At 35.5% G+C, this 20001-nt stretch overlaps 1 protein-coding gene across 1 annotated transcript in view; it reads left to right on the top strand.

Moving 5' to 3' along the window:
• LOC109976704 (M1-specific T cell receptor alpha chain) overlaps positions 1-19799 on the top strand; it is a 43208-nt gene extending 23409 nt beyond the window's left edge. The window contains exons 2-5 of the mRNA XM_065953465.1: positions 18160-18357; positions 18473-18514; positions 18610-18717; positions 19454-19799. Of these exons, the coding sequence (XP_065809537.1) occupies positions 18160-18357; positions 18473-18514; positions 18610-18717; positions 19454-19455 (350 nt within the window). The 3' untranslated portion in view covers positions 19456-19799. The remainder of the gene's footprint in view (positions 1-18159; positions 18358-18472; positions 18515-18609; positions 18718-19453) is intronic.
• The last annotated feature ends 202 nt before the right edge of the window (positions 19800-20001 follow it).

The following is a 20001-nucleotide window of genomic DNA, read 5'->3' as shown; positions in this document are numbered from 1 at the left end:
TTCTCAATCTCTCACAAAATGAACTACTTATCACAGTAAAACCAGCATGCTTAACCCCGGGAGAACCAACGTCAGTAAATCGAGATCTCAAGAAAATAGCCCACATGTACTCGTTATCACAGGAGGGTTAAATAAAGTCAGGGCTCCCCTGGTTTAATGATATATCAATATGTACTAAAAGCACAGTATGAACAGCAGAGATAGAACACAGAAGGTTTAATGAAATGAAAGGCATCTTTCGGAAGTGTTAAATATAAAACGTGTTGAATATGGTCAGCGATGAGTGGACATCGATTAAAACGTGTAACAAAATGATAAAGAGTCAACAGTAAACAGAAAGACTTAAAGTAAAAATGAAGTTTGGTTCAGTGAGTCTGTCACTCGGGGTAGTTTGTGTCACAGCGCTTCATGTTGTGTGACTGTAGGAGCAAACCAGAACAAGATCGTCTTTGGAAGTGGATCCAGATTAAACGTTGAGCTCAGTGAGTACTTTTTCAGATTATAATCCACTCAGGATTTTACGATGATCATCAATATGTGGGAATACTTGTGGGTGTATTTTAACGACTAATTTAAATTTGATGTGAACAAAGTCCTTTGTAAAGAAGAGGCAACATAGAGTTCACAGTTTAAGGAAACTGAAATTATTCTCAGTCCATCCTGTTATCATTTGTCGTTTTCATGGAGAGTCTCTTTTGTTTCTGCTAGTTTCTCAGCCTCTCAGTGAAGGACGGAAAAAGTCTGAACATTGTCCTTAAAATCTTTTCTGAGATGATCGGCGTGAAACAAAGAGATTTGAACTCAGCAGATTCTCCGAAACAAACTATTATTTTGTTTAAGATATGAGTCACAGCAAGAAGCTCATTTAAGTTAAAATAATAAATATTTTCTTGTGATTCACAACAGATTTAAAAGCAAAGGAAATCCCTAAAAGAATCACGTCTGATGACACGTAAACATGTTTAAATTAAAGTCACCATATTCACCAATAACTAGCTGCTTATTAGCAAGCTAATTAGTATCATCCTGGCTGATTATTGGTCATTGTTAATCGCTTATTAGTCCCTAATTCTACATGACCATAGCCTACAGCTGATAGGCCATTAACTGAGTGTTCACCCTCCTTATCACTGATTACTGATAATAAATAAGGAAGCTGTTGAACATGAATTATGATCTTAAAATGCTTTGCTGAGTTTGACCCGTGTAAGGTAGATGTAAGCAGAAAAATGTAAGAAGGTTTTACAAAGAAGCATCACTTAAACACTTAATTTTAAGTACTTAAAGTACTACTTAAAGACTTAATACTTAATTTTTAAACATTTGTCTAACATGTTAAATGAAGACAAGAATTGCTTTTAAATTTATGAAAGACGGATATCATGAAAGTCAAACTGTAAAATTGGTGTTTTTTTAAAGTGAGTTTCGGTTCAGTCCTCGGCCTCATTGAGTTTATGTTACGGGGCTTCATGTTGTGTGAATGCTGGAGGAAGATATAAACTGATCTTTGGAAGTGGATCCAAATTAACCATTGAAACCAGTAAGTACTGATATACATCTATAACGTTACTACTAATAATAATTATAACTTTATTTATATACCATCTTAAAAAACAAGTAAAAGAAACCAAACACAGAATAACTTAAACAACAGCAAGAATATAGATGACGCAAAATATTCAGAACAACAAAAGACAATCCAACAGCAGAGAACCCAACAAACATATTTAACCCAACTATCATAAGAACCCGGCAAAACACAAGAATCCAGGAAACAAAAGAACTGAACAACACGAGCTGAGACCAAGAGAACCAAAGATTTGGTTTAATACACTATTAAAGAAATCAGAACAAGATAGAAATAAATATGAGCTTTCATACTTGTCTAAAAAGTCCACTTTCAGGAAAACAAAACAGTTCTTGTTTGATCTGGAACATGCTGCAGTTTTTTGTGACGAGTCTAAATATTCAAAGGATTAACCTTTTATTGTTAACGACTTCAGTTAAACAGTTAATGTAAAAGTTAATGTTTTAAATGAAGCAGTTGGTTGACAAAAACTAAGATAGTTCACTCTTTAGGTTTATGAAAATTACATTTTAAACAAAACGTAAACTTTTCTCAAATAAAGTAAATCAGAGTATCATCTGCATATTAAGTTTATTTAGTGAGGTTTGTGTATTGAAGCATCAGACTGTGTGACATATGGTGGTAACAAGATTATCTTTGGAAGTGGAACCAGATTTACCATTGAAACCAGTAAGTACTGATATACATCTAAAACATCACTTATATAGGATTTTTTTTTTTTAAATCTTTACAAAATAGATAAAAAAATATATAAGCAATTATACTATTATCAGAAGTGCACTTTCCGGAAAACAAAACAGTTGTTGTTTGATCTGAAACATGCTGCAGTTATCCAAAGATTTAAAATTGTGTGATCAGTCTAAATATGCAAAGGATTGTCAGTTTAACCTTTTATTGTTAACGACTTCAGTAAAAAAAGTTATTAAAAGTAATCTCTCTAAATGAAGCTGTTGACAAAACTTAAAGAGATGTTTAAAATGATTATTTAACTGTTTAGGTTCATGAAATTGACTTTTCTTAACCAAAGAAAATCAGAGTATCATCTGCATGCAGTTAGTCGGTGAGGTTTGTGTAGTGAAGCTTCAGACTGTGTGACATACACGTCTGGTGGTAACAAGATTATCTTTGGAAGTGGAACAAGACTTCATGTTGATGACAGTAAGTTGGTTTATTTGCATTTGAAAGTGAAATATCTGACTTTAGGAAACACAGTGTTGAACAAAAGTCAGTCTCTACGGGTCAGTTTTTGTCATTACATTAATCCACAAAAAACATCTATTATTATTATAATTATTATCTGAGCTAATATTAGCTTGTTGTGTTTGGAAAGTACAGGTCTGATAAAGTCCAAAGATTAAATATCCTCTTTAAATACATAAGTTTGGATCAGTCGATGACACGTAGACCAGACTGAGTTTGTGTCATGGTGCATCATGTTGTGTGAATACTGGGAATCAGTATAAGATCTTCTTTGGAAGGGGGGCCAGATTAACTGTTGAAGCCAGTAAGTACTGATTTAGGTTTTCAAACTGTTTTATATGTTTCAATACACCGTGTTTTTAAAATGATTAATTCTGTTATTTTAGTGATCGATAGTGTCAAAGTCCAGACGCTTTTATATAAAACAAGTATTTCATAAGACAGGTCTGTAACTCCTTTACACTGTCTGAATTACACATCAACTTCCCAACGCCAGGGTGGCCCTCGCTCTCTTGTACCACATGGACTCATACCAACCATCAACTAGATATTTAGGTCTTTGTTATATTTTTCTTCACAACATCCCACACTTCATTTATGACAAGCATTGATTCCACATACAGGATCCTGCAAACTGAGAATCACTAACTCAAACCTTAGAGTTAGGGAACTTTCTCTGATGTGAACCGGTGACTGTAGAAGAAGATCCTTCATGGATTTTACTTCATGTAAAACAAACACTTAATAACCTAATAAACCACGCACGCTGATACCCAAACTGTAAAGTGACATCTTTAATAATGGGTGTAGGATATTTACTTATAGAAGTATTCATTCCATGTTAAAGGAACAATTATGTTTTTGGATTAATAGAAGGCAGATATATAAAAACAGATTTGAAACAATGTGTGAATTGCTGAGCGTTGAAGACATGAAAGTGGTGCTGCTGCAGAGTTTGTGTCGTGGTGTTTAGTGTTGTGTGAATACTGGAACCTACAAGCTGCTCTTTGGATCGGGGATCCGACTGAATGTTGAAGCCAGTAAGTCGTTATATTTGAGGTATTCCAACAGTCACTCCATCGACTGGTTTACGGTTAGTGAAACAGTGAAAGTAGAAATTATTCCAAAACGTTTTAAAAATGCTCCTCCCATTTAATAAGTGAAAATCAATGAAGCTTTAATGGTTAAATATAGTTTATTCATTTAATTTCCTATTGCAAATATTTTTTCAGATGATTTTAATATTCAAAATTCCATCCCGGTACATGAAGAGAAAACGTCTATTTGAAGTTGTATTTGAATGCTCTCCGTGAAAATCTCTAAACATTTTAGAATCCTCAATTACTTAAAGTCTGAATCTATGAAAAGACTGACAACGAATCATTCAAAAAAACAAAAGACAGACAAATACAATGTCACTAAAACCAACTAACTGGGTGATTTACAAGAAGTATAATTTAAAGTAATAAGTAAATAACAGAGTAAGAAAAGCCTCAAACAGAGGCTAAAACAGAGGTTAGGAGGTTTAAAATCATGCTTCTAAAATGTCAAAGTTCATTGCCCCAAAGGATATGTTGGTTATTGTTGGTGTAGAATAAGAAAAAGCATGTATGAGTTCTAACGGTCATTATCCTCTGAGAGTTTTATAAATAAAAAGATACCGATGTAAATCGAGTCTTTCTGTGAGAGAGGACCACCAAAATACAATGATGTGGCGTTACCATTAATAAATCTTAAGACCGGGTGGTAGTCGGGGTCGAGACGTTTAAAGGTTGTGGCGGGTGAATTATTTACGTGCTTAAATTCATAAACTATCCAGCCAAATAAACCATAATGTGTTCTTGTTTCACTCAGTGAATCCACGTTTTCTCCAAGTAAAATAATAAATGTGTTTCAAAGAGGAAGTAGGATTTGTAGTTCACGCTTTGGTCACGTTCACTGTGTGACTCTCTCTGGAAACTACAAACTCATTTTTGGTCAAGGAACCAAACTAACCGTCCAGAGCCGTGAGTATAAAGATTACATTTTGAATAATTTACTGTTTCTTTCATCGTGTAACTTCACACTGCCACCTGTAAATGTTGATGAGTGAAATATCAAATCTTTGACAAATTAAGAGAATTGAATTAAATTAATAGATTCTCAGATTTATAAGAATCAAAACATTATTTTAAAGAGTTATCTTAATGTAGTTACGTTGACCGTCGTGGATCAGCTGACCTTGTCAGGTGTTTTTGTATCTTGAAAAATTAAAACTACTACATCCAGAAAAATATCACTCAAACTATGTAACAGAAAGTTAGGAAGTTGTTAAACATGAATTATGATATTAATAAGCTTTGCTTAGTTTGACAGTAAGATTCAAAATATATAGAGCATTAGTCTAAAAAGTCCTTCATTTGACCATTTTACCACCTTTAAATCATTGAATGCAAATAAAATCACGCTTAATCCAAACAATTTTCCCACTAAGGTCGCTCTCTTACACGCAAGAATTAAATGGATAGATTAATTCATTTTTAATTTAGGTTTTTGTTTTTTACAGTCACAGTTCTTTGTGTTAATTTGCTGAAAAAAGCTGACAATTTCTAATTAGCTGTCGATGTTAAAAAGTGGTAACAAAATGGTTCAGGAAGTTATTGTTAAGATCGGAGACAGTGTGTGACTTCTGGAAACAACTGGAGGCTCATTTTTGGGAAAGGGACCCAACTAACAGTAGACAACAGTGAGTATAAAGAAGTGTACTGCTTCAGTTTTTACCCTCATAGTTTGAAAAGCCTTTTTAAAGAAATACAAGATGGTTGAAATAACTACGTTTTTTTCAAAGCCCCAATAAAATAAACAGGATTTAAAAGCTGTAATATAAACAAAAATTATTCTGTATGCAGATGATGTGATAAACTAAATTACACAAAATGTTGTGTACGTACTATTTCGACAGCACAGAGGAGTTTGCCTGCAATTTTAGGTTATCAAAAAACAATAATTTGGGTGACAAGAAGTTCAATTGTTGTTGCCAGGGCAGTGATCATATACATATTATATATATATATAAAAAACAACCACAATCAATTAATTTTTTTTTTACAAATTTCAAATGTATTGAACACGAATCAAAATATATTTAAGATGAAATATAAAGTAAAACTATGTTGTATGTAGACGATGTGATTGTATTGTTTAGTTATTGGTCAGGACAGAAACACTGTGTGACTTCTGGATCGAACAGGAGGCTCATTTTTGGGAAAGGGACCAAACTTACAGTAGAAAACAGTGAGTAAGAAGAAATATACTGCTTCTTTAAACTTTCAGTTTTTACCCTTATAATTAAAAAGCGTGTTAAAATTTTTGTAATGAAGTAGAAAAAACAACATTTACATGGTTTGTAAAAGTCCAAATTAAATGAACAGGATTTAAAATGTATTAAGCTGTAATATTAACTCAAATGTTGCTGTATGCAGACGATGTGAATGTGTTGTTTAGTTATCGGTCAGGACAGAAACACTGTGTGACTACGTCAGGAAACAGAAGATTACTTTTCAGTAGAGGAATAAAGTTAACGGTCGAGTCCAGTGAGTATGACTTCATCTCTTTAAGTGTCTCAGCTGTGTTTATACGTCAAAGGTCATTTTAAAATGCTCATAAGCATAACAGATTTAAGTATTTTAGTTAAAAGCTTCGACCTGTTTGAGATGCTGGTAGTTAAACTGGTTTGATTTCTGATTAATTGAGCTGAAATTAGTGATAAAGTTGTTCATGGCTAACTGTTAGTCTGGGTTTTTTTTTAGAGTAGGTACATTTTTTATCAAAACCTTTTTCATATAACGTTTGTCTCGATCAGACATACTTGAGTCAGAACAATAGCTCTTATACACAACACAGCAGTAGGAATAAATGAAATAAAAATCTGAGTAAATTATTAAATAAAAAATGTGCTCTGAGATGAATTTTTACTGGACCACAGTAGAGAAACTATGACATGATTGAAAACATAATAATTTGACCATAAAGCTGTTTGTGTTTTGGACGTCTGGGGTCACCAGAGTTTTGTTCCAAACAAGGTTGGGACCCTCTGTGGTAACCCTTTAAATCCTTTATTTTAAAACGTTTAACAGTAATCTTCTGAATTCATGACATTAGTGTCGACTGAAGACGTCCGTGACCGTGAGGTGACGTGGTTATTGTTGAGCTCAGATTCACTGTGTGACTAGTGGATCAGGAAACGTAAAACTGACGTTTGGAGAAGGAACCAAAGTAACCGTGGAAACCAGTGAGTAAGAATCATTTAAATTTTAGCATAAAGTTCTCTAAATGTACGACACTTCAATTTTCCAGAACCACATTTCTAAAATCTGTTGTTTCAATGATCCATGTAATCAAAGAGTGCCGAGGCGTCAAAACAATAACTTCTACTTCGTGAGAAAAGAGAGGGAGAGGAAACAATCTGTCGATATGTGCACGATGTCTCCTGCACACTGTCTAAAATGTTTATAAACACAAAACTAATTTGCTAAAGGAAGTGAAGAAGTGTAGTGATTTTTTCTGAGGGCCAGCATCTTTTTCCTGTTGTTTTCAATGAGGAGAGTGTTTTTTTCAGCGATTTTTTGGCAACATTTTCATATATTTAAACGTTGCCAATGCTTATTATTTGTTTAATTAGGACCATGTGCAGGAGTTTCTCTGCAATTTTTGGTGAACAAATCGGAATCTGAATGCCATTTTTAAACTTTTGGTCATTCATCAGGGCATCTAACAATTAGCATAATGAGTTCTGTTAGTGCAGATGATCTGTCATGTTGTATCCTTCTCATCGCTCTTATATAATTAACTTCGTCAGCAGTTTATAACTTTTGTCATGATGAGCGTGTTGAAGCCGAGGCAGCTCCTGTAGTTCTGGTGCAGATCTAATTCACTGTGTGACTACTGGAGGAGCAAACCTCAAACTGTTCTTTGGAAGAGGAACCAAACTCCGTGTCGAGTCCAGTGAGTACCAACACAGGCTCCTCATTAGGAATCAAATATTTAACACACCTCAGTTTGTGTCAGGATAGTAGTAAAAAAAAAAGTTTAAGCCAGTTATGCTTTGAAAAGTTCTGATTTGTGACGTCTTTGGTCCACGTGCAGAGGCCATAGTCCTCCAGGTCTGTCCTGCGGCTCCTTTCCTGCATTTTAACCCCCCCTCTCCCCCTCCCTGATTTCTTGCTGTGTCCACTGTCCTGTCTCTGGATGGAGGCGTGGAAGGCCCAAAGATAAACCCTAAAAAATGAAATTTTCAGATCTGACAATATTCCTATAAATCAGGGCTGTCATCGTGACATTTTAAACATGATTACAAATGTGATTAATCGTGGTTAACTTTTGAAATTCGTCGATTAATTGTGATTAAAAAATAAATAATTAAACAGCCCTAGTTCTAATACATTTTTTGAATGCATGGTGTTTTCTTTTTTTGGTGACTTGTGCTGAAATCTGTCATGGCAGATTTTGTCATGTCTTTTATTTATCTTTGAAATGAACTTGCATTGAGCACTGACGGGGGCCACATGTGTAACTCGTAAGACAGCTTTATAAAAACAATAAAGCAGCCAGTTCTTGTAAAAAAAAACAAACATCTTAAATAGTTTCAGTGTGACTCAGTTTTTGTTCTGAGTGTTGATGTTGTGTGACTGGAACTACGTCAGGCTGGAAGATTTATTTTGGCAAAGGAGTCACGCTAACTGTTGACGCCAGTGAGTAGTTATTTATTCATAATTACTTTTTTTTATGTGATGTTTTTCCTGTTATCCGGGGAAAGTAAAAAATCATGTCTTTGTCGACTTCTTGAACATAAAGTTGACTAAACAGACTTCTGATAGTCGTCAGAATCCTAATCTCACACTTCTAATCTGTTATAAACACTAATCATGACTATATTTTGAAAAAAGGAACATCTGCAGATACATGACTCTCTCTACGACAAAAAGAGCAATACACAATGATCTGAGGAATAACTTCAATTTAAGGTTTCATTTGGTAGTGACACGGATAAAAATGAATCTAAATGCATGACTGAATATTAAATTATTCAGAAAAAAAATGCCAGTTTCAAGTCCTTCGAGAGAAAGATCCCTGCAGACGATGTTCTTTTCCCTGTGCTCAGTGCGGACACGAGGAACAAACAGTAAAAATTGTGTTTACATGTGATAATATCAATGTCACTTTTATAAAGAAGAAACATGCCTTGTTTTATTAGTACTTTTTTAGGACCATATAACGTCAAAATCAAAACAGTATGACTTTGATTTTTAGGACTAATAAGGAACAGGTTTTTTTATCGAGTGAACTCAGTGTTGTGATGCTTATCGTATCGTGAGTAACATCGGTACCATGGAGCATTCAGTTAGACTGCAGAGGGAATGATTTAGAATTTTATATCATAAGCCTTAAAAAACAAGCAGGAAAAACAGAACCATTTATTAGTTCAGCTATCATGGTAGGTTAATAAAAAGTTTGATTGTTTGCAGATGATGTGATTTCACTTGTCTCTGTTGGGTTCGTTGTGCTGAACTTTTTGTAGCGAGAACAAACACTGTGTGACTGGGACGGGAAGCTGGAAACTCATTTTTGGGGAGGGCATCAAATTGTTTGTGGAGGACAGTAAGTTCAATCATTATTATGACTTATATTTTTACATTTTATTGAATCTACACAATCTACAAATCTCTTGCACAAAAACATTGGAAACATTTCCCTACTCGTAATTCAAGGTGTCCTTTTGTAGTGACACAACTCAAGGGGAATACAAAAACATGACAGTTAAGTGCCCAGATGGTAAAAAATTGAATAATTCAGATAAAATTACATGTTTTCCCAGAAAAAAACAGAATCTGAACATTTGTACTGGGACAATTTTGTTCTTGAACATCCTGACAACATCAGTTAAAACTGTTAACACACAAAAATACAGTTCCACCCAACAAAACCCTTTATTTAAAAGTTTGACTGTATACAGATGATGGGATTACATTCGTCACTGTTGGGTTCATGGTGCTGGACTTTTTGTAGCGTGAACAAACACAGTGTGACTGGGACGGGGATTGGGAAACTTATTTTTGGGGACGGCATCAAATTATCCGTGGAGGAAAGTAAGTTCAATCATTATGAGGGTTGTTTTTTTGTTTTCTTTCTTTGCATTTTATTAAATCTAAAAAACAACATTTGTCTGTAACGACAGTCGTCGTGATACCAGAATTTCAAACTTTGATTTAATTCTATTAAAATTAAATTATATCGACACTTTGTGTATTCTATGACAACAAAAATTGAAGTCCTAGAAACCCTATATGGTGTAATTTCTTGTTTTTTATTTATTGCAGTCAAACTCCTGCACGCTGACTAAATTGCACAAAGACATTGGCAACATTTCCGTACTCGTAATTTAAGGTGTCCTTTTGTAGCAACAACCCTTGAGATGAATCCAAAAACACGACTGTTACATGCCCAGATGGTAACATTTTAGATAATTCAAATAAAATTACAAATTTTCCCTTGAAAACTTCTAAATCTGAACATTTTTCCTCGGTCAATTTTGCTCTTGAACATCCTGACAACATCAGTTAAAACTGTTTACACTCAAAAATAGTTGTTTTTAAACATTATTCTTTATAACCCTTTATTAGTTCAGTTATCATGGTATGTTATTTAAAAAGTTGGACTGTTTGCATGTGATGATGTGACTAAATTCATCTCTATTGTGTTAGTTGTGCTTGACTTTTTGTAGCGAGAACAAACACTGTGTGACTCAGACGGGAGGTCGCAAACTTATTTTTGGGGAGGGCGTCAAATTGTTCGTGGAGGACAGTAAGTTTAATCATTATTATAACTTATATTTTTCAAATTTTATTCAATCTACAAACATTTGTCTGTAACGAGGGTCGTCAAGAAACCTTTGATATGATTCTAGAAAAATTTAAATGACACGACGGCAACAAAAATAGAAGTCCTGGAAACCAAATATGGGGTAATTTCTTGTTTTTTATTAACAAACATTGTAGGCAAACGCCTGCACACTGACTAAATTGCACAAAAACATTAGCAACATTTCTGTATTTGTAATTCAAAGTGTCCTTTTGTAGTGTCACAACTCGAGGGGAATACAAAAACACGACAGTTAAGTGCCCAGATGGTAAAATTGAATAATTCAGATAAAATTACAAATTTCCCCATAAAAACTTCAGAATCTGAACGTTCGTACTGGGATAATTTTGTTCTTGAACATCCTGACAACATCAGTTAAAACTGTTAACACAAAAATACTTGTTTTTAAACAATTCTTTATAACCCAACAGGACTCTTTATTAGTTCAGCTTTTATGGTACATTAGTAAAAAGTTCAACTGTTTGGAGATGATGTGATTGCATACATCTCTGTTGGGTTAGTTGTGCTGGACTTTTTGTAGCGAGAACAAACACTGTGTGACTCAGGCGGGAGGTTGGAAACTTATTTTTGGGGAGGGCGTCAAATTGTTTGTGGAGGACAGTAAGTTCAATCATTATTATGACTTATATTTTTACATTTTATTGAATCTACAAAAATTTGTTCTTAACAAGGATCGCCAGAATTTCAAACTTTGATATCATTCTATTTTAAAATGAAATGACACTACAACAACAAAAATAGAAGTCCTAGAAATCCAATATGGGATAATTTCTTGTTATTTATGACCAAACATTGCAGGCAAACTCCTGCACACTGACTCAATTGCACAAAAACATTAGCAACATTTCCCTTTCTAGTAATTCAAGGTGTCTTTTTATAGTGACACAATTTAAGATTAATCAAAATACGTGATAGCTACGTGCCCAGATGGAAAAATTTTGAATAATTTAGATAAAATTGCACATTTTCCCATAAAAACTTCAGAATCTAAATATTTTTACTGGGACAGTTTTGTTCGCGAACATCTTGAAAACATCCGTTAAAGCTGTTTAAACATAATTATTCATAGCCCAACAGAACCCTTTATTAATTCAGTTATCATGGTACGTTAGTATAAAGTTAGACTGTTTGCAGATGATGTGATTGCATTGGTCTCTGTTGGGTTCATTGTGCTGGACTTTTTGTAGTGAGAACAAACACTGTGTGACTCAGACGGGAAGCTGGAAACTTATTTTTGGGGAGGGCGTCAAATTGTTCATGGAGGACAGTAAGTTCAATCATTATTAGAATTGTTTTTTGTTTTTTTACATTTTTATTAAATCCACTAACAACATTTGTCAATAACAAGGGTCCCATGATACCAGAATTTCAAACTTTGATATGATTCTATTCAAATGAAATGATATCAATACTTCTTGGTAGCAAAAATAGAAGAAATTTCCTGTTTTTTTATAACCAAACATTGGAGGCAAATTCCTGCACAACTTAATTGCCCAAGAACATTAGCAACAGTACCATTATCATAAGTCAAGATGTCCTTTTGTAGTGACACAACTGGAGGTGAATCCAAAAACACGACTGTTATGTGCCCAGATGGTAATATTCTGATTACATTCGTCTCTGTTGGGTTCCTTGTGCTGGACTTTTTGTAGCGAGAACAAACACTGTGTGACTGGGACGGCAAATCTGAAATTTATTTTTGAGGAGGGCGTCAAATTAGTCATGGAGGACAGTAAGTTCAAAAATCCGACAATTTTGTTTTTAAACTTAATTCTTTATAACCCAACAGGACCCTTTATTAGTTCAGTTATCATGGTACGTTAGTAAAAAGTTAGACTGTTTGCAGATGATGTGATTGCATTGGTCTCTGTTGGGTTCGTTGTGCTGAACTTTTTGTAGCGAGAACAAACACTGTGTGACTCAGTCGGGATATGGGAAACTCATTTTTGGTGAGGGCGTCAAATTGTTCGTGGAGGACAGTAAGTTCAATCATTATTATGGCATATTTTTACATTTTATTGAATCTACAAACAACATTTGTCCATAACGAGGGTTGTCATGATACCAGAATTTCAAACTTTGATATGATTCTAGAAAAAAATGAAATGACACTACAACAACAAAAATAAAGTCCTAGAAACCCAAAGTGGGGTAATTTCTTGATTTTTATGACCAAACATTGTTGGCAAACTCCTGCACGCTGACTTAATTGCACAAAAACATTGGCAACATTTCCATACTCGTAGTTAACGGTGTCCTTTTGTAGTGACACAACTCGAGGGGAGTACAAAAACACGACAGTTATGTGCCAAAAAAAGAAAATGTCTCTTAAAAAGTTAAAAATCTCAACATTTTAACTGGGAAAGCTTTGTTTTCAGCTTATTCTTCTTCTTAAGTTGTATTATAAATATATTAAACCGTTTAAAGTCTTGTTAAATGTTGGGTAAGTTTAATTTCACAAAAAAATTTCAAATGTTTTTCTGCATTTCTTGAAAGAATTATTCTTCCCATTCACCCATCTGATGAAATGTAAAAATTATATCCGAGAAATTAATAATTCAGACTATATACTTATACGTATATACTTCAAAGGGTGATCTATTTACAGGAATATTAAAGTAAATCTGAGTTTAACACATTGAACCTCAGTTAAAACTGTTTTTACTAAAAGCTTTATTACTGAAACATTTATTTGATTCTATGTATTTGTGCAGAAATAGTGGACTCGTGGTCGAATATTCCCCCTAGGCTCAAAAACTGGCGATAGAATGATGTGTGTTGGTGCTTAAATCATCGAGGGGATCTCAGGGTTTCTGTCGTTGGTCTTTGAGCTGTGTGAACGGCATCGGGAATAAAATCTTCTTTGGATTGGGCTCAAAGCTTCTAGTTGAATTGAGTGAGTAACATTTGAAAATAAATGATTTCTGATTCATTATAAATTTAGATTAAGTATTAATCATATAGTTCGACACTGGTAGCTTGTATATCAAACTGTACACCTTTAAATAAAAACATTACACTTTTAGGATCTGTTACAAAAAGACTTAGACTCAGTGTAAGACATTACAAAGATCAAAATAAAAGCATAATAGCAAGTTCTCAAATGCTCAAAAATGAAATTTCAAACATGCGATTAAAAATGCGATTAAATCGCGATTAACTTAAAATTCAGCGAATTATCACGATTCATAAAACATAATTTTAATGCTCTAACTTGCCAGGTTGTTCATATAAATGATTTGTATTTCTGGCTCCAAACGTCGTCGTTTAATCCAGTAAAATAATCTCTGAAAATAAGTGAGTCAGTATCTGAACTCCCTGAGTCATGGAGCCACTCGTAAACAGAAGATGAATCTTTACTTCGGATAAAGAACATTTTTATAATATTTATCTTCTGAAATATGACGTGGGAAACTTCGATTTGTGTACATAAAGACGAGGTAGTTGGAGTGTTTGAAACCTTGTGGTTTTCGTCGTTGGGTTGTCTATAGTTTGTCTTCAAACACCAAACTCATCTTTGGTTCTGGTTCCAGACTCTTCGTTGAACCAGGTGAGATATGTTCTTAATTTGACGGTTAAAATGAAACGATTCAATTCAGCTTTTTAACCCGGATCTAACCTTTCTGAAATGCCTTTGAACAAACAAACATGGGGTTATCAAGGTTCACGATTTGTAAACGTCCATGTGATTCTAGTTTAAATAAATGTTCTTTGTTACCATGGCAACTCAATTAGAAGTCCCAGACACCTGAAATTGGATAATTTTTAATCATCAGACATTCTGTAGTTTTGGAAGCATTGCAGATATTTTGGTGCAGTTTAGTCCGTGTGCAGGAGTTGACCTTTTCCTCTCCTCTCATAACGGACGTGTTTTTTTTATTTGACCGATCTTTAAAATCACATATTCTCATTTTTAAACGTGAGGTATCCAAGTGTTGAACAATTAGATGAGCTTAAAACAAATGTTCTTTCATTCCTCAGATAATCAGTACAACATTTTTAATTTTAAGTTTAATTTTCATTAAACTGGTTCTATTGGGAAGCCTGTGGCCTAGTGGTTAGTGCTTATGCTTCATGGAGGCTGTAGTCCTCCAAAGGGCGGCTCGTGATCAAAAGGTAAATGGACTTGAGCTTTTAGAGTTCTTTTCTAGTCTTCTGACTACACAAAGTCACAAAGTGCAGTTCAATCAAATAAGCGATTTTAAAGATAAAGAGATCACCATTTAAATTAAGATGTTAAAATGTTAATCAAACACGTTTAAAAAGGAGTAAAAAGAGTCTGTGTTCACGGAACAGTCTGTCGGGACGTTAGCGTTCTGCGTAGCGACACTGTGTGACTGATTCAACAGGAGGAAGGAGGCTGATCTTTGGGAAAGGGACCGAATTAACAATAAACAGGAGTGAGTATCAACACCCAAACACACGGACAACTAAAAAGTGACGGATACAAAGATCACATTGTCTTAATACATTTCTCTGAGGCTCCTAAAACTATTTTAATCTGAAACTCGGAAAAAGTCAACTTTTTATTTATCTTCCCGAGATAAGTTTCTCTTCGCTCTTTAAAATCTTTAAACAGAAGTTAGATTGAGAGTTAAGCTCATTTACATCAACATAGAATTTAAATCACGTAGGGAAATCTAACGAGAATAAATTAATTTATTTAAAGATCTCTGATGTTAAATAAATAATAATTTTGACACTTTGTGAGAGTTCAGAGTTATTGAAGAAGCAGAGTCGAGTCTTCTGGCACAACTTCACCAACTACCAAGGTTCATCACAGACAGTGAACGGCTTTGTGAAGAGTTCAAAAAGCTCAACTTAATTAACTTTATTAGACCGACCATTTTGGCACGTGTCCTTCATCAGGGTCACGATGTGTACAAATGTTGCTTGAGCTTTTTGACCTGATCACAGTTATCGATCAGCCTCTGTGAACTGTGTGACGACGAGTGGTTACCAAAAGCTCCAGTTCGGATCAGGAATTAAACTCATCATCCAAGATGGTGAGTCCAAATGTGTCTTAACTCATAATAATAAAAAATAAAAATAATAAGAAGAAAAACAGCCCTGTGATGAAGAAATACAAACGCTGGATGAATCTGCTTCTGAAGATCATGAAACTTTAAACCCTCGTAGGACGTTTAGTATTTCTAACAGTACATGAAATAAAGCAAAAGGTGATGTAAGTGTGTTTAAAAAGCTCAGTAACACTTCCTAATGTACATAGAAACCTTGTTTTTACTTATTCTCCAAGTTATTTTGACAGTTTTTATTAATTAAAATAGTGAAGTGTATAACAACGTCGTCTGCATACAGTGTAATTTTAATGCTGATAATTCAACCCTTTGATATTTATACATAAGTATTTTGTAATATTCTGTTGCTGTTTGACGTGATGTCACAGTGAGATTTTCCATTCAAACACTGAAGTGAAATATTGCATTTAGACACTTTGATGTATTTCAAAAGTGTAGTAACAGGATTATTTTAGAGTTGGAAATCAGGTGGACAGAGTGGGGTATGACATTGCGATAAAGGAGCCACAAGCTGGACTTGAACCCGGACAGTTAGGAGGTTTGTAGCCTCTGTCTATATGGGCCACGACCTAACCGCCAGGCCATCTTTGCCCGACTCAGTTTGTAAGGACGGCGGAGAGAAGCTTTGTACGCCTCATTTGGTCTGACAATTGTCAAAATCTTGTAACGACTTCATTTCAATTTCAGTTTAATTTGACTAAAACAAACACATTAAAATGGATTAAAATCTCACTCGTGATCTGTTCAGCAGTGTTTTTTGCACTGAAGTGAGACACAGTGTGAATTACGCAGGCGACAAACTGATGTTTGGATCCGGCACGAGGCTGACAGTTCAAACCCGTAAGTCACTTGAAGAAGCTTAAAATCCATTTTAAACATTTTTAAACTCCAATTTGAAAGATATCTCTGCAGAGTGTTTTCATCAGGGCTTTAATGTTTGCACATTTCTGTTTGTCAGCGTTCGTTTTGTTCTCTTCAGCCAAAGAGAGATCAACACCTAACCACGCTGTTTCGTGAGTTGATTGTTCTGAAGTTACGACTCAACTTTCACACATTGTCATATTTTAAATTTCTGATGAACTCATAAGAAGTTTTGGCATGTGAGCATTATGATTTAATCGCGATTAAAGCATATTGGTTAACTAAAGTTAATTTAAATGGTTAACTAAAGTTAATTTAAGCGTTTTAAATCTGTTTTCACAATGTGGAGAAGTTGTTAGTGGCGTGTTGATTTGGGAATCAAATGAATGGAAAGAAAAGTTGTCTATAATCGTGACGATACTTAAACTTAGTTTGACAAACGTTTGACTTGAAGGTCCAAACTGCTCAACCAATTAGGTCTTGGTCTCGTCTCTGAATCAAGATCATTTTTACTTGTCATACTGGGCCGACTCCGTATTTTAAATCAAGACCACCACTGAGAGGCTATTTTTCCACGTCATTACTGTGATAAGAAGGAAAACGCCTCTTTTTAAAAGAACAAATAACTTAAATTCATTTGCAGTTTGATTTTTATCTCCCGGTTACGGCCACAACCTTCCCGGTAACCTTCAGTAGCGACCACTTTAGAGACTCCATGAATCAGCCAACGATAAAAACGTGTCCAGGCTGAACTATAACCTGACCAAAATATTCAATCTTTTATTTTCCGACCTTAATTCTGAAAAACATGTTAACGCTGACGGCCCTGATTATACGTCATAGTCTGGAAACTCCTCCCCTTTTGGATGTAAAGACTGTCCATATTTGGGTGGGAAGTGTTTAATTTGATAATCACTGTGAGGACACAAAGAAGTCTCAGTGTTTTATATGCTGATGATGATGAAATATTCTTTGGAGTTCAAAAAAATTTGAGGTTCTCGGTGTGAAAACTTTCACGGTGTGAATGACGCTGCAAGAAAACTCTTCTTTGGGACAGGATCCAAACTCTACGTACGGTCAAGTAAGACAGAATCAGACGTGTGATTTGTTTTTAAGTGATAAGAGAGTAGAGTGACCTTTCAGCGGTAACTCTCAAAAAAATAAACGACAGTATTTATTTCTTATAAGACGGATGAATCATCAGAATCAAACAGGACAAAACTCAAATAGGTCAGCAGCAAGAAATACAATCAAACAAATAAAACACAGACCTTTCAAAGGTTTGTTCAAACTGTGAGGACATGTTGCTCTGAGTTTTGTGATCAAACATTCGGTCTAGATTTTAAAAGCAGCACTCTGACGCTTCAGGTGTGTGTGTGTTTCCTGACGTGTGTTAATCACAGTGTGTGTCTGTGAGTAACGTCGTCTGTGGATGTTTGTCTGACGTCCTCTCTTCAGTCATTAGCCGTGTCAAACAGACAACCTGGACACGGGGTCATCTGGCTGCCGAGCATCACACGTGTGTTAATCGGGGTTTCTTTCTGTGTTTTTCAGGGGAGAAGCACGAGCCGTCTTACCACAAACTGCAGGGAAACGACTCGGCGGCGTGCCTCGCCACCGGATTCACCCAAATCAACGAAGTGAACGAGGCGCTTTTCAAAGGCACGGAGGCCGTCAGGATATCCGACGGGTCTGTGTACACCCAGGTTGCTGTCCTAACAACTGAAGACACAAAACAAAAATGTGATGAATGTAAGTGTGAATCAGATAAAACTGTTACCATGACGACGACGCTCCTCCTGTCACCATTTCTATCTAACTGATTCATTAAAGACGGTTAATAAGTCTTTGTGTCTGATTCTTTCAGTGGCGGCCAGCTCTGGTGACTGTGGAGATCCTTTGAATCGAGGTTTGTGTGAAACTCTCGTCTTTAAATCATATGTTTGATTATTCAATGATTCGTCTCCTATTTGTGACCACGCTGCTGGTTTTGTTTTTGTACAGACCCGATGGTCAACCTGATGTCTCTGACCGTCGTTGGCCTCAGGCTGATCTTCATCAAGACCATCATCTTCAACGTCCTGATGACCTTCAAACTGTGGATGAGTCAGTGTGAGTACAGAACACACACACACACACACACACACACACACACACACACACACTGTCCACATATAAATACACCCATAGGGACACGTGTCCACCTGCCGTATTTTTCTGAGCAGCAAAATTATTTTTTAGTTGTTTTCAATGAGTCCTTGTAGAGTGGATGTGGATAGAGTGTTTATCCAGCTCTGCATGGGTCTGTAAACCTTTCTGTGTTCTAACCTCTCTCCATTTTTCAAAAGCATCTCCAATATTGATCCTAGTTTGAGCACGTTTCTGCTCGTGGAGCTTATTAGAAAGATGCAGAGGCTTTTTAGGTCAGGTACAATCACTTCTATCTGAACCACTTCTCTTGCCCGCTTCCATCGCTGTAACGCCTGTTGATTTGACCTGATAACTGCTCTCATATCTGGCAAACCGAGGGGCGTCCAAAACGGCCGTGTGGGGGGGTGTCTTAAAAGCGCCTACCTTCTCTGGTCCAAACAAATCCAGAGCATTCAGGAGCAGAATCTAAAGTTAGAAGGAGGACATACTGGCTGCTGCATTGTTGTTAGAGAAGCCAACACTTCAACATAGCATGTTTCCTTAATGATCAGAGAGTAAGATACCTTTATCATCTCACTCTCTACACATCTCACTGATTGGTCCTTTAACTAAAGGAATCTGGCGTCAGTTGATGACTTTCTAGAAGTCTGTTCAAAGTCACATCAATAAAATCTCTTTTTGATGTTTTTTCTTACAGAAACTTTGCAGACGGCCGACAGAGAAAAGCTCGAGTGCGAGCTGCTGGATTCAGAGAAAGACTCCGAACCTTCGGCTTCATGTCGTCTTTTATTTGTATGATGTGTAATTAATTGTATAAATATCAAATTACCTGATACTCTGTTTATATAATCTTACGTTCAAAGCCTTCTAATGTCGTCTCTGTGATGTTTGAAAACTAGATTTGTTGCTTCTGATGAATTTTTGATCTCTCTGTTAATATCACATTTGAATGATTGTCTGCCTTAGTAAAAAATAACTCAAGAAATGTTTTTAAAACTGCTCTCTGTGTGATGATGTGAAATAAAGTCTGAAATAATAAAACACTGAATGTGTCGTGTTTGTATGTTTAAGAGCTTTATAGCTTTATTGTTCTCAGACATCAACGCAGGCTGTTCAATCAGGTCAACTGAATTGAATCCATTGTAGTTTACACGTAGCGTTAATGACTTATGGACCCAGCCTCCTACTGCTGCTGCTACCACATCCCATCAGTGGCCCCACCAGGACCCCCGGGCCCCATGAACA

The sequence above is a fragment of the Labrus bergylta genome, chromosome 4 (assembly GCF_963930695.1).
Source record: "Labrus bergylta chromosome 4, fLabBer1.1, whole genome shotgun sequence".
In the NCBI taxonomy this organism is placed as follows: domain Eukaryota; kingdom Metazoa; phylum Chordata; class Actinopteri; order Labriformes; family Labridae; genus Labrus; species Labrus bergylta.
This window is presented reverse-complemented; position numbering and strand designations above follow the sequence as displayed.